Source organism: Talaromyces rugulosus, chromosome VI (assembly GCF_013368755.1).
Source record: "Talaromyces rugulosus chromosome VI, complete sequence".
NCBI classification, from domain to species: Eukaryota; Fungi; Ascomycota; class Eurotiomycetes; order Eurotiales; family Trichocomaceae; genus Talaromyces; species Talaromyces rugulosus.
The window spans coordinates 3,236,128-3,260,979 of record NC_049566.1 but is presented as its reverse complement, the minus strand read 5'-3'; the positions used below and the strand labels follow the sequence as shown (position 1 = coordinate 3,260,979).

General features: G+C 49.6%; 12 protein-coding genes across 12 annotated transcripts; 7 read left to right on the top strand and 5 right to left on the bottom strand.

The window, feature by feature from the left end:
• Positions 1 to 570: 570 nt before the first annotated feature.
• On the top strand, positions 571 to 1,866 carry TRUGW13939_11510 (uncharacterized protein; the record flags this gene model as incomplete). The annotated part of the gene is made up of 4 exons (XM_035494617.1): positions 571 to 718; positions 781 to 1,007; positions 1,068 to 1,374; positions 1,427 to 1,866. The coding sequence occupies 4 exons, from the start codon at positions 571 to 573 to the stop codon at positions 1,864 to 1,866; spliced, it is 1,122 nt and encodes a 373-aa protein (XP_035350510.1).
• Positions 1,867 to 2,123: 257 nt separating this feature from the next.
• Positions 2,124 to 4,668, bottom strand: TRUGW13939_11509 (uncharacterized protein; the record flags this gene model as incomplete). The annotated part of the gene is made up of 7 exons (XM_035494616.1): positions 2,124 to 2,226; positions 2,278 to 4,159; positions 4,207 to 4,229; positions 4,298 to 4,312; positions 4,362 to 4,413; positions 4,471 to 4,494; positions 4,551 to 4,668. 7 exons carry the CDS (start codon positions 4,666 to 4,668, stop codon positions 2,124 to 2,126), a joined length of 2,217 nt encoding a protein of 738 aa, XP_035350509.1.
• Positions 4,669 to 5,558: 890 nt separating this feature from the next.
• TRUGW13939_11508 (uncharacterized protein) lies at positions 5,559 to 7,699 on the top strand (the record flags this gene model as incomplete). Its single annotated transcript, XM_035494615.1, has 6 exons — positions 5,559 to 5,928; positions 5,975 to 5,984; positions 6,037 to 6,067; positions 6,118 to 6,268; positions 6,331 to 7,448; positions 7,499 to 7,699. The coding sequence occupies 6 exons, from the start codon at positions 5,559 to 5,561 to the stop codon at positions 7,697 to 7,699; spliced, it is 1,881 nt and encodes a 626-aa protein (XP_035350508.1).
• Positions 7,700 to 8,223: 524 nt separating this feature from the next.
• On the bottom strand, positions 8,224 to 9,817 carry TRUGW13939_11507 (uncharacterized protein; the record flags this gene model as incomplete). Its single annotated transcript, XM_035494614.1, has 8 exons — positions 8,224 to 8,333; positions 8,398 to 8,751; positions 8,812 to 8,826; positions 8,897 to 8,910; positions 8,967 to 9,001; positions 9,055 to 9,074; positions 9,235 to 9,323; positions 9,675 to 9,817. Coding segments are annotated over 8 exons (780 nt in total), but the record flags the coding sequence as incomplete, so codon positions are not given.
• Positions 9,818 to 10,510: 693 nt separating this feature from the next.
• Positions 10,511 to 12,201, bottom strand: TRUGW13939_11506 (uncharacterized protein; the record flags this gene model as incomplete). Its single annotated transcript, XM_035494613.1, has 2 exons — positions 10,511 to 11,999; positions 12,050 to 12,201. The coding sequence occupies 2 exons, from the start codon at positions 12,199 to 12,201 to the stop codon at positions 10,511 to 10,513; spliced, it is 1,641 nt and encodes a 546-aa protein (XP_035350506.1).
• A 228-nt stretch (positions 12,202 to 12,429) lies between these two features.
• On the top strand, positions 12,430 to 14,235 carry TRUGW13939_11505 (uncharacterized protein; the record flags this gene model as incomplete). The annotated part of the gene is made up of 1 exon (XM_035494612.1): positions 12,430 to 14,235. One exon carries the CDS (start codon positions 12,430 to 12,432, stop codon positions 14,233 to 14,235), a length of 1,806 nt encoding a protein of 601 aa, XP_035350505.1.
• Positions 14,236 to 14,721: 486 nt separating this feature from the next.
• On the top strand, positions 14,722 to 16,073 carry TRUGW13939_11504 (uncharacterized protein; the record flags this gene model as incomplete). Its single annotated transcript, XM_035494611.1, has 4 exons — positions 14,722 to 14,914; positions 14,963 to 14,998; positions 15,049 to 15,898; positions 15,950 to 16,073. Coding segments are annotated over 4 exons (1,203 nt in total), but the record flags the coding sequence as incomplete, so codon positions are not given.
• A 322-nt stretch (positions 16,074 to 16,395) lies between these two features.
• On the bottom strand, positions 16,396 to 17,415 carry TRUGW13939_11503 (uncharacterized protein; the record flags this gene model as incomplete). Its single annotated transcript, XM_035494610.1, has 1 exon — positions 16,396 to 17,415. The coding sequence occupies one exon, from the start codon at positions 17,413 to 17,415 to the stop codon at positions 16,396 to 16,398; it is 1,020 nt and encodes a 339-aa protein (XP_035350503.1).
• Positions 17,416 to 17,699: 284 nt separating this feature from the next.
• Positions 17,700 to 19,746, top strand: TRUGW13939_11502 (uncharacterized protein; the record flags this gene model as incomplete). Its single annotated transcript, XM_035494609.1, has 5 exons — positions 17,700 to 17,758; positions 17,818 to 17,978; positions 18,044 to 19,204; positions 19,250 to 19,498; positions 19,553 to 19,746. The coding sequence occupies 5 exons, from the start codon at positions 17,700 to 17,702 to the stop codon at positions 19,744 to 19,746; spliced, it is 1,824 nt and encodes a 607-aa protein (XP_035350502.1).
• Positions 19,747 to 20,251: 505 nt separating this feature from the next.
• TRUGW13939_11501 (uncharacterized protein) lies at positions 20,252 to 21,991 on the top strand (the record flags this gene model as incomplete). Its single annotated transcript, XM_035494608.1, has 5 exons — positions 20,252 to 20,563; positions 20,619 to 20,836; positions 20,910 to 21,067; positions 21,120 to 21,717; positions 21,769 to 21,991. 5 exons carry the CDS (start codon positions 20,252 to 20,254, stop codon positions 21,989 to 21,991), a joined length of 1,509 nt encoding a protein of 502 aa, XP_035350501.1.
• A 1,068-nt stretch (positions 21,992 to 23,059) lies between these two features.
• On the top strand, positions 23,060 to 23,479 carry TRUGW13939_11500 (uncharacterized protein; the record flags this gene model as incomplete). Its single annotated transcript, XM_035494607.1, has 1 exon — positions 23,060 to 23,479. One exon carries the CDS (start codon positions 23,060 to 23,062, stop codon positions 23,477 to 23,479), a length of 420 nt encoding a protein of 139 aa, XP_035350500.1.
• Positions 23,480 to 23,727: 248 nt separating this feature from the next.
• Positions 23,728 to 24,606, bottom strand: TRUGW13939_11499 (uncharacterized protein; the record flags this gene model as incomplete). The annotated part of the gene is made up of 2 exons (XM_035494606.1): positions 23,728 to 24,264; positions 24,331 to 24,606. The coding sequence occupies 2 exons, from the start codon at positions 24,604 to 24,606 to the stop codon at positions 23,728 to 23,730; spliced, it is 813 nt and encodes a 270-aa protein (XP_035350499.1).
• Between the last annotated feature and the right edge of the window lie 246 nt (positions 24,607 to 24,852).

Here is a 24,852-nt window from a genome sequence, read left to right as displayed (position 1 = left end):
TACGGGCTGTACAGGGTGAATACGCGATTACGCGGGGCGGGCACTGGTAACGTGCGCGGCTGGCTGTATCGGACGGTTAATTACGCCAGCTACCGTAATATACTCGCTTCTCGAGAATAAATGTTGAAATGTTGTAAGACGTTATATTGTGACGCTCTGTAGATAGTTACATTATTGTAGCATTTGTTAAATACAATGCATATCGCTTTAGCTGTAGTATGAGTCCTGATCTAGCCTTGGCTACGAACTTGTTTTGATAATGGATATAACACTCGTGTATAGTATAGCATGCCGATAGAGTCTGGCCTGATCTTCCATCAAACAATATGCCATACACAAAAATAACCCCAAGGTAGTAGTAGTAATGCTGTACAACACGGACGTTATACTGGCTGCCCACCCCAGAGACCAGACGGCTGCCTATTCTCCTGCCTATTCTCTCTCCCGACGGTTCCACTCCCGAATTCCTCCCATTCATTCTACTTTCCCAGTGACATGACAGTGCCAGATCCGCATTGGAACTCCAGAATCGATATTTAAAAAGAAGAAGAAGAAAAAAGTTAAACTACCATGACGACCAATAGAGACCGGGTCGTTCGCATTCCACGGTCAGACGACCCGAATGGCTTTGTGCTGGTGTATATCGCGCCCGAACAAGACCCAGCGTCAAAGCTGAAGCTCATCGCGACAGAGGGGGAGAATCCCTACGTAACCTCGAGTACGTATAGCATTTGAAATGTCTAAAATCTAAAATCTACAGTAATTAACATATCTATACAGTACAGCAATCCCATTTCAAAGAGCTCCGCTCCAAAAACTACCAAGGCAGCGACGAGGAGTTTGAGAATATCCTGGCCTCGGTGCTCAAGTATCGGCCTGATGATGCTACTAGCATTGACTCTGCGCAGCTTGGCGGCGATATTGAAGTGAATGCGTCTATTCGGCAGGCCAAAGATGGCGCAAACCAGTTGGTTATTGCTATTCGCAAGCGCATCGACACAATCACAGTACCTCCCTTCCTCCTCTTCTCTTTGTTTACTTGATAGGCCACTAAGGTATGGTTCTAGCAACGAGTTGCATCTATACCACTCACCCAAGATGACGACCAAACCATCGAACTCTTCGAATGGACGGGCCTCATGACCACGCGCGCCGACTCGCTCGCACAACAAATCTCCGCGCTGACAGAGCGGCTGCACGCCGCTGAAGAGTCCATCAAAACCTTGAACTCGAGCATCAGCGAGTTGGTCACCAGTAAAAAGGAACATGAAGAGTTGTTGATAGGGAATTTTGTGCAGGTTCTCAACGAGAAAAAGCTCAAGATTCGGAATCAGCAGCGGCTTTTGGCGGCGGCCAAGATTGACGGGGATAAGAGTATGTGTTCTGCCTATTCCCCTTATGAATCTGGCTTATCATAATTGAACAGTCTCCGAGCTAAAACAAGCTTCTCAACATCGTCACGCTGAGCCGAAAAGTAGAAAAGGAAAACGCAAACCCACCGACGTACCCTCAGACTCGGACGAGTTTGAACGTATGGACGTTGACCACCAACAAGGCGGCCCTGGTGATGATGAGGCCAAATCAGACGAAGAAGACGACCTAGAAGGAAGAGAGACACCTCAGCCTCTCGAGGAGGAAACCGAGTCCGAGGCCGAAGAGGCACGGTCTTCCGATAAAGAAAGCCCTGCGCCAAAGGAAAACAAATATACGCGTCCGCCTCTGGCCCAGTCGGCAGATCCACCACCAAGACGAGATTTGCCATTTTCGAAAAGAACTACTGCTCCTGGTACCAAGGCAGCAGAGCCGTCCAAAGCTGATGATGCTGATCAAGAAGACGGGGGAGAAACTGATGATGACGAATTGTAAATAATAACTTTCTAGATTGAGCATTTCAAATTTACTGGTCAGCCTTATGGGATTCAATTTTTGCAATTGATCTATATACAAGTCCATCCCTCTGCTACGTTCAAAGATTTTTCATGAGATTTAGCCGACAGGGATAACGGTCCATAGAAGAACTTGGGGTTTTAAGACAACATGAGGAACAACACATAAAGTCAAGTTAGGTTTACAACAAAAGGGGAAAAAACGCCAACCTCGAAAATGACGGCTCTCTAAGGTTATTAACCGAATGCTGCTTGTGGGGATAGTTCACCAGCAGCCATGAAATTCGTCTCAGGGTTACCAGTAGCCTTGGCGGCCGAGGTACGTGCCATCGTAGGGGAGCTGGTTTGAAATTAGCAAGATTTATTATACTTAGGTTCATCAGGTGCATACCTTCGAGAAATGGAATCTGTAAAGTAAAAGTCCTCAATGGCTTTCTTAAAAGGAGCACCGCTAGGGTTGCTACCCTTGTTCTGGTCGACCAGCTGAACCTTGCTGAGGTTGCTGACAGAAGTAGGCTCGAGAACATCGTATCGTCGGAGGGCAGGGCTGATCTGTTCCATGCGGTCACGCAGGGCTTCAATGTCGTCGTATGGCAGAGGGGCGCCTAAGAATTCACTGACGGCGCGGATGATCTTCCAGTCGTCGCGAGCAGCTCCTGGCATGGATGTGGCGGCACGAGTGACTTGGACACGTCCCTCAGTGTTGACATAGGTTCCTGACTTTTCAGTGTAGGCAGCACCGGGAAGGACGACATCGGCCAGCTGGGCACCGCGATCGCCATGGTGGCCCTGGTAGATAACAAAAGCGTCCTTGGGAATGTCGCTTGCGCTAATCTCGTCGGCACCAAGAAGCCAAACAAGCTTGGCCTGGGTGTTGGCAACTTCGGGGGAAGGCGTGCTGAAGCCAACCTCGTAGGCTCCTGCGCGGGAGGCGGCTCTTTGCAGCACGTTGTAGCCCTGCCATTCTGGGGTGTTGAAGTTTGAGGCGTGTTTTTCGACGAATTGACCGACTGCTTCAAAGGTAGCCTTTGCGTCAGCGTGCTCAGCAATGGAGCTTCCAACAATGATCATAGGACGCTTAGCCGACGCAAGCTTCTTGCCAAACTCGCCGGCAAAAACGCCCTTAAGGCTGTTGGCATCGCTTCCTAGGTGCTCAAATTCAAAGGTGCTGTCAAAGGTCTCTCCGACAAGACCAATTTCAAGGTCGGAGCGTAACCATTGTTTCCGGATACGGGCGTTCAGCACGGCGGCTTCGTGTCGTGGGTTGGTTCCGATAAGAAGGATGGTATCGGCTTCTTCCACACCTGCAATGTTCGAGTTGAAGAGATAGTTGGATCGGACATCAACACCGTGAGCAATGGGCGAGCTTCCACCAGGCTGGTCAAGGCTAAGGTTGTCAGAACCAAGCTTGTTGGCGAGGTCTTTCATAGCAACCAGAGACTCGGTTTCCACCAAGTGACCGGCAACAGCCTTGAACTCATTGGCCTGAGGGTTCCGCTGAGCATGCGCAGAGGCAATCTCTGTCAGGGCCTGCTCCCAGGTTGCGGGGGCAAACTTTCCTTCGCGGCGAATGAGGGGTGTAGTCAATCTCTGGGTCTTCAATCCGTCACAGGCAAATCGAGTCTTGTCGTTGATCCATTCCTCGTTGACGTCGTCGTTGAGTCTGGGGATAACACGCATAACTTCCATGCCTCGGGAGTCCACGCGAATATTCGAGCCAAGAGCATCCAGGACGTCTATCGATTCGGTGTGCTTGAGTTCCCAGGGGCGAGCACGGAAGGCGTAGGGCTTGGAGGTAAGAGCTCCGACAGGGCAGAGATCGATGACGTTAGCAGACAGCTCAGAGCTTAGGTTCTGTTCCAAGTATGTTCCAATCTGCATGTCATTTCCTCGTCCAGTAGAACCCAGTTCTGGGGCACCAGCAATGTCATTCATAAAACGCACACAACGAGTACAGTGGATGCATCGGTTCATGGAGGTCTTGATCAGTGGGCCAATGTTCTTGTCTTCCACAGCACGCTTGCCGCCGGTTTCGTGGAATCGGCCGCGGTCGGCGCCGTATCGCATGGATTGGTCCTGGAGGTCACATTCACCTCCCTGGTCGCAAATGGGGCAGTCGAGCGGGTGGTTGGCCAGGAGGAATTCCATGACGCCCTCTCTGGCCTTGTGGACCAGCGGCGAGTTCGTCTTGACGACCATGCCTGGCTGGACGGGCCACGCGCATGATGCAACGGGTTTGGGGGCCTTTTCGACTTCTACCAAGCACATACGGCCTATTTTGTCAGTATTGGTTGTGGGTGGGCAGGGTTAGGGTGCTTACAGTTTCCTGCAATCAACAGTTTTCTGGGAAAGTCAGTATAAAAGAACACGGCACGGCACGGCAAAGCGGGAGGAACGGCAAGAAAGCTTACTCATGGTAACAATATCTGTAGCAGTGTCAGTACGTATTCAATTGAGGCACGGAGTGATTCATACCTTGGAATTGTCGCGCCAGCTTTCTCGCAGGCCTGAATGAGGGCCGAGCCAGCTATGATTTGTCAGTCAGATATGTGCCCATTATACCAGCCAGACTAGGATTGTGTACCTTCAACCGAGACCTTTTTGCCATCTAGAGACACACATTTAGCCTTTATTTACCGATTATAACCTCAAAAGGTGGCTCACCGATCGTCAACTCGACTTCCGCGCTGCGCCGCGCGGTGGTGGTCAAGGGCCTGCTGTACGCCCTGGCAGCAGCGAAGTGCTTCGAGCGAGCGGCCGCACGAAGCAATTGCGGCCGCATTGTGAGAGCGAGACGGCCTTGGGGGGGGGGGGAGGGAGAACGAAGGACGAACAGAGAGGCGCTCTGCAGCCAATTGACGCGCGGGGGGACTGGATAGAGACACACAACAGATGTTGCTTGAAGGAGGAGGAGTGAGGGCAGCGCTGGCTGTGGTTAGAGGGAGCGAGTTGCAGAGCTGGTTTCGCCAAGCCTTCGTCTCAAATCAGCCCGTCCCGATTGGCCCGCGCCTCGGCAGCGGGTTTCTCCGGGCGGTGAGCGTTCTGCCGCTTCTTTTTCCCTCTTTTCTTCCGCTTGTTTTTTTTTCCTTTCTTCTTTCTTTCTTTTCTGAAAATACTCATTTCGGATGTGATTATTGTAGGCGGTAGGAAGCGCTCTGCAAAGGGACGTCGCGTGTCTATCTCCTCTACTCCATTATCCAAGAGCAACCCATGAGCGCCGTAGCTGGAGCGATTGAGGACGCTGTGCGTCTTATGATTATTTGTTCCTTACCGACGGATGCGACATTATTATTATCACTAACCAACTATTTAGCACATTTGGAAGTTGTATTTTTTTTTTAGTAAGAATGCAAATGAATTTTATAATTATTGGCTTGTGCTGTGCTGTGCTGTACCTACTATTGACTCGGATATCATTGTCATCACATTCTTTCAATACAATAATTATGTATTTTACAGAGGCATAATATAATGGCTGCCGGTTAGTTAGTAACAAGTGATGTCATGTTGATATGGCTTGGCGCCCGCAAATCGGAAACACAATCACGACTTCCTAACCTACCACTTGTATCCAACTCTATCCATACAACAGAGAGAAGGAACTTGATGCTATGCTCATATATGCTTCGCTCTAGCAGCTCCCTCCGGACGATGCAAAGCCGCATCCAGCAAATGGCGTCACACATCACCACCACTAGCAAGGCCCAGGCGGGCGTCACGCTGGCCGCAATCCCCAAAACAAGCACATTCACATCAAAACTCCCGCCGGATCCTGCAGTTGAAACTCCAACAGCAGCACACAATGCGCCGCGAGATGCCTTGGGGTCGTCTCGTATGGTTAGGGAGGCCATGTATACCTATGTTCGCCCGGAAATTGTCAAAGAACCGGAGCTTCTGGGTGTTAGTCCAAGGGCGATGGCAGATATTGGGCTCCAGGCAGGCGAGGAGCAGACGGAAGATTTTCGCAGTCTGGTAGCCGGGAACAAGATCTTTTGGAGTGAGGAAGAAGGGGGGATATATCCATGGGCGCAATGCTACGGGGGTATGTTGATAATATCCAATGCGGCATAGAGGCTGACTTGAACAAGGGTGGCAATTGTTAGTTTTAATCTTGCAGACGTGTTGACGAATACTAATGCTATATGTACAGTGGCTCCTGGGCTGGTCAGCTCGGTGATGGCGTGCGTTCCTCATCTGTCTTGATGTCAGAAAAAACTGCTAACTCCTGCAGCGTGCTATCAGCCTTTGTGAGTTGACGAACCCGAGCACAAACTACCGCTACGAACTGCAGCTCAAGGGCGCAGGACGGACTCCATATTCACGGTTTGCGGATGGCAAGGCTGTTTTACGGTCGAGTATTCGCGAGTATGTCGTATCAGAAGGTACATTCATATATATCCCGAATTTGGTTTCGTCTCATCTGACAAACATCTCACAAAAAAAGCTCTTAATGCCCTTGGAATTCCAACCACCAGAGCCCTTGCTCTCACCCTACTCCCCCATTCCCGAGTCTTGCGAGAGAGAACCGAGCCCGGTGCAATCGTTGCACGGTTTGCCGAGAGCTGGCTGAGAATCGGCTCATTTGACATTTTCCACTCTCGTAACGACCGGGACATGATCCGGAAACTGGCCACATTCGTGGCAGAGGATGTTTTTGCGGGATGGGAGTCTCTTCCAGCGGCAGTTCGCCTGTCAGATGACAAAGACGCTCCTACTTCTGGCGATGCCGTGGACAGCCCGTCACGCAAAATCCCGTCGTCCGAGATCCAAGGCGAGCCAGGCCAGGAAGAAAACCGGTTCACGCGACTGTACCGCGAGATTGTGCGCCGAAACGCCAAGACGGTGGCAGCCTGGCAGGCATACGGGTTTATGAACGGGGTTCTCAACACGGACAACACGTCTCTCTTCGGCTTGTCGCTGGACTACGGCCCATTTGCGTTCATGGACAACTTTGACCCTACGTACACGCCGAACCACGACGACCACTTTTTAAGATACTCGTACAAAAACCAACCGTCGGTCATCTGGTGGAACCTGGTACGGCTGGGCGAGTCGCTCGGCGAGCTGATCGGGGCAGCCGATAAAGTCGACGACGAGACGTTTATCGCCAAGGGTGTGACGGAGGAATTCGGCAAGGTGCTTGTTGAGCGCGCCGAGAAGATTATCAACCGCGTGGGCGACGAGTACAAGATTGTATTTTTGAACGAATACAAACGGCTCATGGGCCGGAGACTCGGGTTGCTCACATACAAAGATTCTGATTTCGAGGTCTTGTTTTCCGAGTTGCTCGACACTATGGAGCAACTCGAGCTTGATTTCAATCATTTTTTCCGGAAGCTCTCGGAAATCAGCCTCGCAGAGATTGAGACTGACGAGCAGAGACTGGCCGTCTCCCGTGTGTTTTTCCACAGCGAGGGCGTCAGCGGCATTGGTAATACAGCAGAAAGCGCGACTAAACGCATCGCCGCGTGGCTAGACTCGTGGCGGTTGCGAGTCGCCGAAGACTGGAAGGACGCAAACGACGACGACCGACAGAAGAGTATGAAAGCTGTGAATCCAAAGGTTAGCCACCCCCATTCCATGCCGTACAGCAGTACTGACAACAGAAAAAGTTCCTCCCCCGGTCGTGGATTCTCGATGAACTCATCGAGCGTGTCGAGCGCAAGGGCGAGCGCGAGGTTTTGGGTAGGGTTATGAATATGGCTCTAGATCCGTTTAGCGATGAATGGGGAGGAGACAAAGAGGAAGAAGAGCGGTTTTGTGGCGATGTGCCGCGATTCAAGCGCGCGATGATGTGTAGCTGTAGTTCTTGATTTCCACTTTGTTTGCGGAACGAAGCGAAGCAATTATATAAATGGCCTTTTTTGTGTGCATACAAGTCCGGGTTACATCTATATAGATACAGGACTCAACCAGGCCAGTTACATATACACCTCTACATATGTATTTTGGAAGAAAAAAATTGAAAGATAACGTAAAAACCTTTTTTTCTGGAAAGGGTATATCAAGTAGACTCTTCGACTGAAAAAACTGCAGGATCATACAACCGTCCCTTTTCACCGATTCACCGATTCACGATTCAGACCATTTTGACCATGCGTGTATGTTGGACCAGAGAGAAAACATTAAAAAAAAGACCATGCAAATTGAAGAGAGAAAAAAGAAAAGGAAAAAAAAAAAAGGAAAGATATCAGCATTCAAGTCGTAATTATCAAGGCCTCGCCGGGCGCCCCATTTGCGTTTCGTGGATTTGTTTTTTTGTTTCTCCTCGTGTTGTCTCCTCCCGTCTTGCTCTTCTTCCTTCATTTATCATCACATTTGTGTGAGAATTGGGAGATTAGTTGGGGCAGGCAGACTGGACGTGGCCAGGTTGCTTGCACTTGTAGCAAACGCGCTCGCCGTTGGCTTCAGTGGTGCAGTCGCGCGAGACGTGACCGACTTCGCCGCCTGGAAATTTTGTTAGAAGATATTCCGCAAAAACAGGAGTAAAAAAAAAACAAAAAAAACGTACAGTTGTAGCACTTTTGGCCTTGCGTGCAGTCGCGCGCCATGTGTCCGTATCCACCGCACGAGTAGCAGGTCTGCTGGCGTCCACCGAAGCCACCACCAGCACCACCAGCACCGCCGCCATAGGGGGCACCGCCGCCCTGCGAGCAGTTGCGCGCAATGTGACCGACCTGGCCGCACTTGTAGCATTCCTGGCCACCACCGCCGGGGCCGCGAGAGAATCCGCCGCCAGGGGCGCCGCTGCCGCCGAAGCTGCTGTTGTTACCACCGGCGGATTGAGGGCATTCGCGAGAAAGGTGACCAGTCTGGCCGCATCGGTAGCAGGATTTCTCCTTGGGAGGGGCAGGGCATTCGCGGCCTTGGAAAAGTTGGTTAGATTTGAGAAGAATGGAAGCCGGAGGTCTTGGGAAATACTCACTGACGTGTCCTTGACCTAAAAGCAAGAACAAAACTGCGTTAGAACATTTCACTTCGATTTCGGCGTAAATGGCTGGCAAGCATACCGTTGCAATTGTAGCTAATACACCGCGTCAGTAGGGAAGAAAGAATTTCTGATGCAGCATGTCAAGTTACCAAGTAGGGACTCCTTTCTTAGGGCAGTCACGAGCCTATCCAATGTCAGTCGAGTTCAAACGTCGCGTTGAGGTCAGGGTTGAAGTACCTGGTGAGAGGCATCGCCACCTGCAAATATCATATCAGATCAGCTTAGTTCACACACAAAAAAATCATAGCTTCCATTAGAAAGACTGCAAGCAAAAAAGAGCAGCCTGAACGCGACACAACGAAACAAACGAGCTGTCTCGCGGGGAATGCTTGGAGAAGAAGAACGCGTCGAACTCACAGTTGAAGCAGCCACGACTTCCAGATTGGAAATCCATTTTTAGCGATCTGAGAGGATTCTTGGTTGGAGAAAGAGTAGAAGTTGTCTGTCTGTCAAAAGAAGAATGAAAGAGAGAAAAATTAGAAATGCCAAATTTTCACGGGACGAAAAAGTCAAGTTAAGTTTTTTTTTTTTTTTTTTTTTTTTTCTTGGATGCGGGGAAAAAATTTTTGGGCCTTTGTGTGTCAAAAGGTGAGAGAGGAATGCGAGGGTCAAGCGTACCGGGACTGGTAAAAGGTTTTTATATATTGTATTCGAATTCAACCGAGCAATGGAATGGGCGCAATCGAAAAGCAAGACGGTGCAATTTTGCAAACAAACAAAAAAAAAAAAAAAAAGAGAGAGAGAGAGAGAGAGGGCAGCAGAGATTTTGCTCTCAAGTGGAGTTTGACTAGCTTTACCGCTGCTGCGGCAGTTCTCGACCACGGCTCGTCTTGCGCTCATGCGGTCTGTGTCGATGTCTTGTTTGTCTTGTTTTGATCTGGTATCTTGTGGCTTGGATTTGCTGTTGTTGTTGTTGTTGTTGTTGTTGTCCATTGTCGTGTCTGTGTCCATTGTCCATAGCATTGTGTGTCTGAATACTCAATAGAGGGGTAGCCTCTACCGAGTTGCGGCGACCATCATCAGGGTTGGTTTATTGAGACATCCATGGTCTCCTTCTCAGGAGACTGCTGGCATTCATCATCCATGGCAGCTGTCTTCATCCATCCCAGAGCATGCCGGCGACGTCCTCTCTCTTTCTGATAGACACCGGAAGAGGAGTTTCAACACCAAAGGGCGAGAAACAGACGTAAAAGTAGAAGAGAAGGAAAAAAACAGGAGTAAGAAGAAGAAGAAATTTCCAACACGACGAGGTGGGAAGTTGCACAAGGCGGCGCAACCAATTCCCCGAAAGCCTTTCCCCAAGGTCCCTGTCACGCAATATTGTGCTCCGTCAGACTTCAGTCTCATCAACAATAGAATTTGGAATGTCCTCGCAGACAGTTGGGGAGAGAGTCATTCAGAGTCAGAGTTCTACGTTGTGGTCAGACGAGGGGTTGAGAATTGCCCCCTGTCGATGGCGATGTTGGTCTATCCGGGTTGGCGAATCAGTTGGCCGAGTTTCTATATCTTGCTGAATCGCGCTGCATGCGCCGGTAATACCTTGTGCCGGACTAGTTAATGCTATCTCAAAAGATGAACATTTATATGATGAATATTTAAAACTTATATGCTTATATCTTGTGGCGTATGTATATCACGTAAAGTCGTAGCACTCGAGCAACTGCGTCCTGCAGTCCCTCTCACGCAGCACCACCACCTGCTCCTCGTCAAACATCACGCAGCCCCCAACTTTTCCAGGCATCAGGGCCTCGCATTCCGCCTGGACAATCTCGCGCCCCCAGTTCATGGCTCCAGACGTTGTCTCTACCGAAGCCGCCGCACTTGCAGCGTGTTTCTCGGCGGCTATCTGGACACTGGATTCTTCCCTCATAGTTGACCGCAAGTTTGTCCGCGAATTACTATTGTTGTTGTTATTGTTGAAGCGCGCAGAGACTGCGGATTCCAGTTCCCAGATGCGAATCTCGTTTCCACGTGGGCTGATCGAGACTGCTTTGCCGCGGTCGCCGACCTGCACGCTCGTAACAGACGATGTGTGGCCCCAGAGACGACGCCCCGTGCGGATCGAGAGCTTGTCGGCCGACGAGGAAACGAGGTACATGGTCAGCGTGTTGTCGTTGTGTGATGTCAGAAGATACGGGTGCGAGTAGGATATGGATGTCGGGGCTTCCATGTGTCGTATTAAACGGCTGCGAGACGATGATGCCGTACCAGAACTAATCTGGGTTCTGTCTTGGAAAGCAGCTGTGCTAGCCAGTCGCGACCCAATCCGTTCACCATCTTGATTAAACCGCAGCTCTTGAATCCCCACCGTCCAGCCGCCGCTGATGTGAAAAAAGCTATACGCTATTGACGCAGTCACCTCTGACGCCGAGCACCGAAGCGACAGAGACACGGGCGCAAACGTGTTGCTCGACTCCAAAGAAGCGAGGAGCGTAGGCGCATCGGCAGAAGAATGCGGTAGCCTATATAGAGAAAAGACCTTGTGTTGTGATATCGCGAGGACAAACGGAGGCGACGAGGCTATGGCAGTAATAGAGGCGTCGTCGTCCGTCGAGGAAGAAGACGACGACGCCTGCGAGAACCTGAGCACAAATTTCGCCAGCGTAACATCTAAATCGTAAATTTCAAAGTGTCCATCGTCGAACCCGACAGTTACTTCAATATTCGATGCCACAGAACCCCGAGTCATAAAAAGCGCAGTGGGCTTGTCCCCTGCGTTTGGAAACGACAATGCTGTCAGTTGCTTTCGCGACGCCTTGGTCGACCAAGCCCGCAGCCCGTGTTCCTCGTCCGCAGTAACCACCACGCCAGAGTACAGCTTCATGTGTATCTGAGGCAGCGGCGGTCGCGAGACTTCTAGCGCGCCAAACCTGCAGGTGCCTTTGGACCAGTTGTGTCGCAGCCGGAATTGCGTCTTCCAGTTGGGCCGTTTGCCGTCTGTTGCGAGATGGCTGTGGCCGGGCCATTTCGAGACCCGTGGCGAGTATGGAGTCCCCAGGGATGATATTATTGAATGTTTGAAGCGAAGCGCCTGGCGTGATCTGGGCAGAACCCATCTCGTATAGTACTTTTGCTTCCACAGTTCCGAGTCGCCGGCGAGATCATGAAATCGCTTGGACAGTCTGCTTCTCGGTTAGCCAGTCACAAACTACTTGAGACAAAGCAAATTCACCTTTGGCAGCTAGCGAGGGTGCTGATGGGCAGAAACGACAGTATTTCGAGCAGGACCTCGTCGCTTAATGACGATAAATGGTCTGGTTTGGCTGGGCGCTGGCGTTTGACCGGGCGCCTGGCTGGAGGATCACTCCCCCGTCGTTTGGGCATTATGATCAGATATTAAAAAAGTAGGAAATTATAGAAACTCTCAACTCTGGAGACTAACTAGCGATTTAGCCCAGCAAAACAAGGAGATCACAGTTGGGTTGGTCGAGGTAGAAGGAATTCAGCCGGCGGAGGCAAGTGCGATAAGCGGCGGTTGTTATCTTATCGCCGCTGATGCGACGCGTCCGTCACTTAATTTGATTATTGACATGACAGTCATCGACATGGGCAATGGATACTCTAAGACGCCTCCAGTCCTCTCTGGCCGCGCACTACGAGCACGCCTTTGACGAAGCTCACCGCACCCTCGCCGTCGAAATCAGCACGCGCGATTCCAGGATTCATGAGCTCGAGACCTTGAACCGGCTGCTGCAGGACGCAAACACGGACGAGAAATCGCGGGTTCGCGAGCTGGAACGGCAAATTAATCAGCTTGAGGAGGATATCTCTAATAATCAGAAAGAACCCAATCAGGAAGGGCTGGAAAAGAAACTGCTTGCTCTGCGCTCGACGTACAATGCCGAGCAGTTGACACGGGACTTGACCGAGTCGCGGCTGGATACTACGAGTAGGAAATTTGACAAGGCGCTGCAGCAGATGGAGAGCTGTTATGATGCTATTTTCCATGAAGTTTGGACGTTGTTGGGTGTCACGGATTCGCTGAGGACGCAAGTTAAACGACACAAGGAGAGAGCTACACAATGGCAACGCTGGTATCACCAGAACAATAGAGACTCCAAGGGTCAAACCAGGACAATGGCAGACACACAAGAGCCGTCTCATCCGAACCAGGCTGGCACGCACACTCGCCGGACAAGTTCCAGTCGGCCTCTAGATCCTGCGAACAATCTTGATATGAATCCTGTCACGTCTACAACGTCAGAAGCAGCCCCGGCCAAGTCTCGAGCAACTACAGACGTAGGGGTTAGCCACGGCCATGAAAGCTTTGTCCGCATTAAACCCGAACCCATCCCATCCAGCCCCATCCTCGACATCCCCTCTTCTCGAGAAGCAGACGCCGCAGGCACCCAAGACCTCGACGACGTCGGCAATCTAGTGGACACGCCAAAAAGGCAATCTACACACAAAGAAGTAGAGCCACTTGAAACCATTAACTATGACCGCCGAGACAAAAGGCTTCATGCTCTCCAACCAAGGGACTCCAATCAGATGCCTTCCAGCCGAGAATTCTCATCCAAACGTCGAAAAGTGAGCGATAGAGGGAGTGGGAATATCTCGAGTGTTTCAGAAGACGGGGAACATGTTCTCAAGCATAGAACTAGTAGTCACGAAGACACCCCAACCAAGACAATAAACCGCCATCCTCAAACGCACTCTCGTCTTGACGAACTCCTCGAAGAACGGCCCCACGCCCACCGCCAGTCTTTTGATTACCCAGGAGCGCCATCCGAAAGGCGAGCACGCGGACACAGCTCCAACATGGCGCCCGCGCCCAAACCTGTTCATGGGCCTGAAGTGGACGGAGAAAGAGACTTGGAATCCATTGTCCAGTCGGTACCTTATAGAGATCGGCCGGTTGATCTGCTTGACCTGAACTGCTTCAAGCCCAATCCAGCGCGAAACGAAGGATTGGACTATGCCTTTAAAGAAGTCGTCCGGAACCGCGATCTTCGCAAATGTGTTCCTGGGTGTATGCGGCCAGACTGCTGTGGGAACAAATTCCGCGCCATGGTGCGAGCCGGCGGCGTCAAATTTGAAGAAAAAGACAGGGCATTACTCGAAGAGCACCTGGGCGAGAACAAAAGGCACACTCTTGACGAGATGAGCGAGACCGAGCGGCGCGATCTTTTTATTGAAGTCAAGGCCAGGGCGCTGGCCGATCAGTTTGGCAGGCATCGGCCTTCTCATGACCGTCCTCGCTCGCCGCCGGGGTTCTGGCGGGCTGATATGCCGAGTACACAGGAACTGGCCAAGGACCGTAGGGAAGCTGATCGTATGGAGAGGGACAAGATTATTGAGCGGCTTCAAGAGGCTATGCGGCCGGAGGGGCTGTGGAAGTTTGCTGATGAAGACTGATCTTTGATTAAATATCTAATATATCTTCTCTTGACACAGACATCTTGGTCAGTTTTGTATCTGCGCAGTGGATTTACACGAATGAAGTAGAAGGGAATGACAAGTAGAATAGAGATCAACATTTTAAGAACAATAGAATAGTTAAGGGCTCCGAGCTTACTATGAGCACTCTACTCTAACCTAAATATGTTATAGATCCACAATTTAATTTCTTAACAAATTGTTACTGGTTTTGATCCTGACTTCCTAGCCTTTAAACATTATCTATTTATTAAGAAATTTAATTTTAGGTCTATATCAATCCCTCCCTGAGAATAATGAGAATGTATATTGATAGCGATAAGCCGCCAAGCCAAGCCCGTGAACCTCGGCCCGCGCATGCGGGCAAGCTGCAACTCCTGGCTCCACCAGACCATCAACCTCAACAACATGCTCTTGCGCCCAGACCATGACTGTCTCTGATTGAACTTTTTACATCCTTTTAGTTTACTCACTCTACTGGAATGCGCGTATGCGAACAGCCCGATGGAGTCACACGCCCCGATGCTGTCGCAAGTGACGTCGACGCTGCTGCGGCCGTCAAAATGGGTTTCGTCGTATGAGGACATGGTCACCAAGAACGCGAATACCGTGGGCCAGATCGAGTCGGCGCTGCGGTCTCTTGTATACATTATCCCTGGTAAGTTTGATTTTTGGGTTTTTGGATGGTCGAGACTGATGGCAATAGGACGGTTTCGTGAATCCGAGCTTCCTTCAGAATGTGGTAAGAAATAAACCTTGACCCTTTTACTGCTTTTTATACTAAGTGAATAGTACACTCTGGAGTGCAGTTACTATCACTATACCACGATAGCCTCGTTTCGCGCGTCATCTCCCAGCTGCCCTCTACAGCGTCTCGGCCAACGGCCTCGCCACATGCGAGATACACAAAGTACTGGACGACAAAGTCCCCGCAGTACCGAAAGATCGCGCTTGCCCTGCAGATGATTCAATATACAGAGCTACTATGGGAGATGATTGCCCGGCGGCGCGGAGAAAAGATTCGGCAGCGCGTGGTTGTGCTAATAGAGATTGCCAAAGCATTTTGTCGCTTGTTGCTACTACGACTAACGAATTCGCGACCTCTTGTGCACCCGCCTCTGCCAGAGAGAGAGCAAGATCCGCGATCGGTCGAGCCAGAAAGGGATAACGGTGGCGACTGGAACGGCATGGATACGATTCCAAGTGAGACGCCTTCTTCTTCAGACTTGAGCTGGACAATGCCGCGCACAGGGCTTTCGCTGCCCAGTCTCCCAGACACAAGCGAAATCTCGGATTATCTCATTTCCAAGGTCCTCACGGCCGACGACGTCAAGCCGCCCAAATCGCTGCTCCATCGGGTTTCCGGACAGGGTCAGCTTGCCGAAGTGCTGTATATCTTGCGACCAGTCATCTTCGCGCTGGCGATGCAACGATGGTCGGGCAATAAGCGAAGCTGGAGTCCCTGGTTGATAGGATTCGGTCTGGAATACGGAAGTCGGCAGCTCGCAAAGCGGGATTTGAAAGAGCGCGTCGCTGGAGGTCTGAGAGGGCTTACCGGGTTGGAGAGAGACGAGCTGCGCAAGAGAGGCTGGAATATGGGATGGTGGATGATGCGTGGCGCTTTTTACGAGAATATCACCAAGTATGTGACAACTTCCTTTGTTTTTTTTTTTCGAGTTGCTAACGTTCATAGATTATGGATCAAGGGTCTTTCCGACAAGCTCAAGGGTAAACCACTGCTGGGACTTCTCGGCGATCTGGTTGATGATTATGAATTTTTGTGGGAGAATTACTATTTCTCAACTGCTACTTTGTGATAATATTCTTTACTTTGTTTTATTACTTTTACTTTTGGGCATTGACCCGTTTGAGGTCTGGTCATAATAAACAGGAGGCGCAGGATAGTTGGTCATGAATAACATATCGAATTTTAATAAGCAGATTTATATTACACCAAAATTTATAATTTGCACTTCGGTGTTAATCTGGGAGCCTGAGCTGCGTCATTGATTCTCTGAATGCTGCCTGGTGATTCCCTCGCCTTAACCCTAAATTAGAGTATACCAGTAGGAAACTTGAAACAGCTAATATTAATTTACTTTATTATTATTTTATATTATTTTTGTAATATGGTTGTCTCTAAAATGAAACACCAACCCTTGATCCATACCAATTCTCCAGACCCTCGGGCTTTCTCGACGTCGTCGGCCCATGGCCAATCAGGAAATCCGATATCCCAGTCTCCTCAACTTCGTCGCTGGGCCAGTCGACCCTGACTGCATCTTTCCCGTCCATCAATTCCTTGACTGTGCCCCAGCTGAAGCGGCATTCGTTGCCCCAGCCAAACAAATAATCCATATCACGTCGCAGCCAGCCGACGCATTTCGAGTCTGAGGGATACCCGCTCCCCCAGCTGGGCTCTGTCGATTTTTCTTGTTGCGTTTCGACAAGAGCTTCGTAACACATCTCTAGGGCAATATCTCTCGTCACTTTTGCAACTACACTGGCCGCGCTGACGCAAGGGTACAGCGAGTCGGCCTTTTTGGCAACAGTGATTTTCAGCGTCGGGAATATACGCTCGAGTTTGTGTTGGTAGGTAGCCGGGTTTCCGATTGTGTCGATGTAGACTTCTCTAACATTGATATGCCGTTCCTCGACGACGCCGCGGATGATTTCAATCGTGGCGTCCATGGCCTGCGCATTCAGGTTGTAGGCGCCAACACTGGGGCGCAGCATGCCCGCGGCTATGTCTCGCGCCGAGAGTACTTTGACGGCCCAGCCGCATGAGTTGTGTAGTGGATGACCCTCGGAGCAGATCATCTGCATGAGGTTTTTGCGCACGCCGGGGGTGAGCACTTTGCTATCGTCGAAGCTGTGGGCTTCAGTAAGGAGCCGTTTTTCGAGGTCTTTGGGTAGGTAGAATGCGCTGTAGACCATGGGGCCTAGCACGGGGCCGCGGCCGGCTTCATCGACTCCGAGCACGCATTCTGTAGGGGTTGGTGTTGAGTCTTCTGGTGAGGTTGAGGTGCTGGCGGGGGTGATTGTGTTTGGGCAGGGAGAGTAGGAGCTGTACGATTCGCCGTTTAACAGAGGGCTGTGGTGGATTGTGGGCGGGACAAACGGGGTGGCCTCCTGGGCATCTTGTGAGGATTGTTCCATTGTATAGATTTCAATTAATGTGAGTAAAGAATCGAGAGTGACAATAGAGCCAGATCAAGATATTATTAAAGACGCGTCGGGACAATTAAGGTTAGCGCATGCCCGCGCGCGTCTTCTCCGCCCGCATATCACCGAGGAGGCAGCTGCACGACTCTGGAACACCAGTTGACAACTCGACACCCCGCCAGCCGACTTTTCTTGGACTTGTTTTGTTTGGAGCATGAACCTCGATTGAATTAGACTGTCGGAATCAGAACTGCGAGAATAAATCGATTCCATTCACCATGGCTCGCGGTCCAAAAGCGCGCGATTACGACTATTCCAATGTCGGCACGCAGGGAAGGTAGGACATGGATTTTGCTTCAAGAACGAGCAAGTGTATTACAATACTAACAGGTCTAGGCGAACTGGCATCACGCTCAAAGAAGGTAGAATTGACGAGCATGGAATGGAAGAGCTGGATGGAGTGTTTTCGTCGCCAGAAAGATCGCCCATGCGGTCCAATGGAATATACACAGGCAATGACACGATGATGGGCTCCGAGGGCATGTCCATGGATGAGGGTACACGGCCCATTATTTTTTATAAAAAAAAAAAAAGCGTGTTTAAATGCTAATAATATACAAAGACACCGCACCAGGACCAGCCGACTTTCTCTACAAATCCGACGCGCGCCGATCTCCATACCTACCACCGCCAGTCGCAAGATCACCACGGAAAAGTGGCTTGGGCGGATCGCCTCGTCGCACACCGGGGCTGCGTTCATCGCCTATTGCGCAGGATGATCGGCGCTCGTCGAGTCCGTCGACTCTCCCTCAACGAAAAGGCAGATCCGGTGAGACGGCGCGTCCGCCTTTGAATGACCGACGACTAAACACAGCTACGGCACCAATCGCGAGACAAAAAAACAAAGACTTTGATGCGAGTGGCGACTTTTCGGACAATGAGAATAATCCAGTGCATGACGATGACGATATACAAGACGATGAAAGCGCGTTTGAGAACGACATTGCTGGGGATGTTGATGTTCATGTTAATGATGACTACGGTGATGACTCGGATGATTCAATAGAGGATGTCGGTGCCGGGCATGCAGATGTGTCGGAACAAGATTCGCCCTCGGTTCATGCCTCCAATTCGCGTACGCTGAACCGAAGAAGCGCCTCGATTAGGATATCTAGAGATACAGATGAAGAGGATAATGATGCACCAACTGAACCGGCTGAACCACCACCTGCGAATAAACTCAAGAGAGGACGACCAGGAAAAGCTACAAAGGCACAACAAGTCGACAACAGACCAGCGAAAAAACCGAAGCCGTCAAAAGCCGCACCAAGTGCGCCTCCCGAGCCATTAGACCCAGAGTTGGAAAAAGTGGTTGAAAACCACGTTAACCGGACAGGACCTCTCAAGGGCCGCAGTCTTTATATCTTAAAACGCGAGACGCCATCCGAGGAGCAGTCGACGCATACTCGATCCGGGCGTGTCTCTGTCCGACCGTTGGCGTACTGGCGCAACGAGCGCTGTGTCTACGGAGATGGGGAGGCTAATCTTGGCCAACGGTATCCATTGTCGACAATCAAAGAGATTATCCGCACGGAAGAGCTACAGCCAGAAAAGGGCAAAAAGAAGCGCAAGAAGGGGAAACAATCGAAAAAGCAAGACGACGACTCAGACGTAGACCCGGGCGAAGCAGATGAATGGGAGACCAAGGAGGGCGTGCTATATGGGTATGCCAAGAAATGGGACACTGAACGGCAGACTGTGTCCAAGGAGGAGGAAGCTCTCGGTATGTTCAGTTTGTCAGATATAGCTGCTAGTACTGACGGGACAGAAATTGCGTACGCATCCAACGAGGTCGAGATGCGCGAAGTCAAGGACTCTACGTTCCGGGTTGCCAAACTGCTGAGCTACTCGTTTATTGGGTCTGGCATAGTCGAGGTTCCGCCCAAGGGAGTCAAGAAACCCAAGAACTCGAAGCGCATGCACATGGTGTTTTACGTGTCACATGGGCGGGTGCAAGTGGACATGAACGGTGTGCAGTTTACAGCGGGCAAGGGGTGTGTTTTTCAGGTACCTAGGGGTGAGTTTTTCTTCTTCAACAAGCAAAGAGGTGTAAAGTGTTGACACAATATAGGGAACCATTATAGTTTTGCAAACACGTACACGGTCAACGCCCGCCTGTTCTTCACGCAGGCCTTTGTTCCCGGTGAGGACGAGAACGAGAGTGCAGACACTGGCGAAACTGGGGAAGCAGAGGCGTCCGTGGATAGCGAGGCACCGTTGCCCAAGGCCAAGGGCAAGGGTCGGGGTCGGGCGAAGAAGACATAGTAGTTTTAGTTATTGATAGTTGATGGTATTGAGCGTTCATCTGTATACATTGTTTTCACTTTCACGTAACATCTAAAATTCTTATGCCGTTTATTTGAACATGTGCCAAAGTAAACGATAATGAATATAGGTTGGAGCAGGTCAAATTTGACCTGTAGCCATTTCTCATACATCCTCATTGTTGGGCAATAAGGACTGACCATCAGAACACTATTTGAGAAGGATCCATGGGCTATCAAGCCGATTTATGCAATATAGCTTATCATTCTTGTTTTTTTTAATAATCCTGCCCATCCCTGGTTTAGCGCCACAGGATAGTGATCACCGCCGACGTGAAACTGACAACCAAAATCACTCAACTTTCTGCTCGAAAAAGATTGCAATAGCCATGCTTGTATTCTCGCGCATTTCAATTAAAATCAGGAGTACTCCGCCGATATTAATTCGAGACGCTAGGTTATGCTTTTCAACTCAAAGCCATTTCCATCAACATCATGAGCCTCAGATGATGATGGCTAATATCGTGGGAAATCCGCACGATTTCTTCAGTTATACGAGTGGGCGATGGGTCTGGGACGAGGAGGAACAGCTTAAAGAGAGATATCGTAAATTTGATATCCTTGAGTTACAAAAAGTTGCTATAGAGTCGGCATGTGCTGGGTCCTGTGTCCGTATGGAAAAGCTAGGAGAAGGATCATACAACAAAACTTTCAGGCTTGTTATGGCTAGTGGCAAGGTGGTTGTCGCTCGGATTCCAAACCCAAACGCTGGACCAGCTTTCCTGACGACAGCTTCTGAGGTTGCAACGATGGACTTTGTAAGTAGCTTTACAATTGGTTCTAGTATGTTCACAAGTTAACTGTAATTTTCAGTTAAGAAACACACTTCACCTTCCCGTCCCAAAAGTTCTTGCTTGGAATTCTTCAGTGGACTCTACGAACCTTGTAGGTTCCGAGTACATCATCATGGAGTATGCGCCTGGGAAAAATCTTGCCGATATTTGGACAGATATGGACCTTGAGCATAAGATTCAAACAATGGAGGATGTAGTGAGTATACAACAAAAGTTGTTATCTGTGAGGTTTTCTGCGTAAGTGGACATATTTATACAACAAATTTTACTCATCTAACTCGAGAAGATATGGTTGTCTTTTTTATACTAGAGACGCACCGTCAGGTTCTCGTCCTGCAATAGTCGAAGGAGACAAATTGTCGCGAGAACTCAAGACAGATATCACCAATCGGTTTTCTATTGGACCTGTGGTAGACACAGCGTTCTGGAGCAAGACACGGGGCAATATGGAGATTGATCGTGGCCCCTGTATGTGTCGACTATTATCCTCTCACCTGTCTTTAAGCTGATAATCATACAGGGATATCCACAGCGGACTACATACAAGCTCTTGCATTTCGAGAGATTGCTTGGATCCAAAAATATGCAACACCACGTTCCCTCGATGACCCATTTTTCGTTTCACATAGCCAAAACACCCCAGCTGAGCATATTTCCCTTCTTCAGATATATTTATCCGTTGCTCCTTATCTGCTACCACGAGAGGAAGACCTTGTGGGGTCATTCTTATGGCATACAGACCTTCGTACTCCTAACATTTTTGTCAATGACAAGGGGAATATCACCAGTATCATTGACTGGCAAAGCATATGGGCTGGTCCCTTGTTCCTAGAGGGGCGTCACCCTCATTTTCTCGATTATAATGGTGATATGATTCTAGAACTACCCAAAGACTTTAAGCAGCTTGATGGAAATACTCAAACTTCTGTCAAGGACCAAGTAACCAACTCGATATTATTGTATCTGTACGAGAAATACACAGCAGAAAGGTGCCCGGTCTTGAGCAGAGTGTTTCGGTACCCAAATGGCATGACGATGACAGATCCAATTCGGTTTGTAGGAAATACTTGGGAGGGGGACATTTTACCGCTACGAGAGTCTTTGATTAGGTTACAAAAGTAAGTTGTGCGAGGCTCCTACCATAGATCTTTACTAAAAGACACCTGAAGAAAGTGGGATTCATTAGAGTATTCTGTTAAATGTCCTCTCAATTTCACCCCAGAAGAAATTCGAAAACACTATGAAGATGGGGAAGGTTGGAACAAGGTCCAGGACTTTTGGGATTCTTTATCCGGAATCATGGGTAGAGACGGTTGGACATCACATGCAACTTACGACAAAGCCAATTCCATTTATTCCCAGATCTTGGCAAAGGATCGATCATCCTTCTAGTTACGATCAAGACATGAAAGATCCACCACAGCAAAGTTGAACTTGTATAATTTTGTGAGCCTACATATAAACTCTAGGACGATCTTTTCGTCCAGAATCGAAATGTTAGTGACCCTACATACTGACAAGAAACAGCGACACATTTCACGCAAAATTTTTGGGCGCATTTCAGGCATGTCGACTTGGCCAACACAGAAAGACTAAGCCCGATCCAGAAATTTGCAGGTCCTCGCTGTACAAGGAAATGAGCTCCCATTTGCATGCATGACACAGCCACTGTATATTTTTATTATTATGTGTTGTCTATGTCTTAAAAAAGTAAAACAGATCGGCACCAATGAGAATACACCAGTGAGCTTTCTTAGTCATGTCAAACATTATGACGCTGTGTCGTATGAATGTTGCACTGAGAATCAATAACAATGATAGTACAGTGCAAAGATAATAAAAATGATGCAAGTTGACCCAAGCTCCGAACCAGTGACGACATAACGTCGATCATCAACTAGTCTACTAGTTTTTCACAAAATCCGAGCTATCCGAAAGGCGTAAATGTAAGGCAGAGCTATTGTTAATAATAGACACAGTGTATTAGATTGGATCACGGTTTGATTGGCCGGTGCCTGATTTTGCTCCTTGCTTGTTGGCTTTCGGGTCAGGCCAGGGACGATGCAAATTTTTCCCATAAAACTGGGGCAGGGCAGCCAATAGATGCGAGCCACTTGCATAAAATGATAAAATGATAACCATAACAGAAGAGAAAAGACGAAGAAGAAAAAAAGATAGAGCGATACGTAGTGCGCTAGTCCAGATCGGGACCGATCGGCTGCCAAGCATTGCATCACAGCCCGGCGATCAGCTGACCGCGATTGGCCAGGACTCAGCCAGTTCGAGACATGCGTCATAGGGTTTTTTTGTCTCTTGACATTATCGCCATGTGTTTGTTGCAGCCTGCAGCATAAATACAGCGGTTTGTCCCTGGAATGGAAGACAGACACACAACAAAACATCTACACTTTACAAACACAATTCATCTACCTCTTATCATCTACCAACTTCATCATCAAAATGCAGTTCTTCACTCTCCCCCTCCTCGCTGCCCTGGCCACTGCCAGCCCCATCATGATGCGCCGTTCCGTCGACATCACCACCAGCAACACCAACACCAGCATCTGGCCCGTCTCCAACTTTGACGTGGGCTGCTCCCCGGCTGCATGCGAGTACAACTTTGTCGTGACACGCCCCGCCGGCCCCAACAACCCTGGCTTCAACACTACCTGCACGGGCAACGATCTGGACAAGGAATACCAGGCGTGTGCCGACAAGTCGGTGACGGCCAAGATGATCCCACGCGAGTATCCCGTGTGGGAGATTGATGTCAAGCACAGCTTTGAGAATAACAACAAGGCTGCCGTCAATGCCTTTGCCAATGGCACGACTGCGGATTCATCGACGTTTACTGTCACTGTTTACAAGACGGATGCTTAATCCCTCATCTCTACTCCGTACACAAACAAACCTCGACCTCGACCTTGGACACATACACACAAATCTACCTCTACCGATAGATACTACTACATGCATAATACTGGCGCACGCGATGATACCACTACGATCATGACTCGACGATGGAACTGTTTATATTAGCTAGTTAATTAATATATATTACAAATTTAATCCGCATATTTAAGACATTACATCCTTTATAAATTCAATCCTAGTAGTATCTTCTAATCTTATATCTCCTCCATATCATCAAAATCCAACTCCAACGGCGGAAAATCCCCAACTTGAACCTTTTCCGGCTTAACAAACACCCCACAACTCGAGCCACACTCAAAATACCTCGTCCCCGCAACGCTGCCATCATTTTTCCCCGTTGGCTCATCCAACTCAATTCCCACCCATACTGGCTGCTCTTCTGTTTCGTCAAGGGTTCGTTTGAGCGGCGCAAAGGGAATCTCCTTCACCGGCCCGACATATCTCACCGTACCCCTTCGAATATGCGGCGGCGACGAAGGGAGCACAATAGCACGCTTGGACACTGCTATGCCCCGTGCAGAAATCTCGTGGGTATCGCGCGCAACTTGTTCCTCCAATAAAGACTCTGGCGACTGAGCGTCTGGATTGAATCGGCCCAGCTTTTGGTTCTTTTTCCATGCGAGTACGGAATTTGACAGTGTTTCGTAGGTTTCCGTAGGCAGTTCGTATTTTTCGACAGATGATATGTCGCCGAAATTCACGCGTGCGGTGGGTGGGCGTGTATCGTGGACCTATATATCGCATCACTTCTCTTCAGTAAATAAATTCCTCTTTCAGAAAGGCGAAATAAGACAAACCACAATCTCACACCCCCGAACCAATCCCCACTCGCCAATCTGCCTCTCTTCCCCCCCAGTAATCCATCGATCGGCCTGGCCTGGAGCTTTGAAGAGCAGGTTCTGGCTGCCTGGCGGGATGCCAGTCATGGTTTCGAGTTTGGCTTTGAGGACGGAGATGCTCCATGACGGGGTGATGCGGCGTTCGGTGGCGAGGGAGGGCGTTTCTTTATTGTCCGTATGTGAGGCTGTTGAGATTATGACAGAGATGTCTGTGGGCGTTGGCTGGAAGGACATTTTCGCCTTCTTCGTTGCCCCTGAATGAGGGAAAAGTGTCTGGATGAGGTAGTGCGGGGTAATGCAATGAACAGGACAGTACTGCAAAGACAGTTTGATGGCTATTCACCGAGAATACTGTCCTTGACAACCCCTGATAAATCAATTGCAATATAATATCCAAGTTTCAGAGCCCAGAGCTCACAGTTGCAGCTGGTGCGTAGACTGAAGAGAGAAAGAGATGTGGGGAGGACGATAAGATATCGA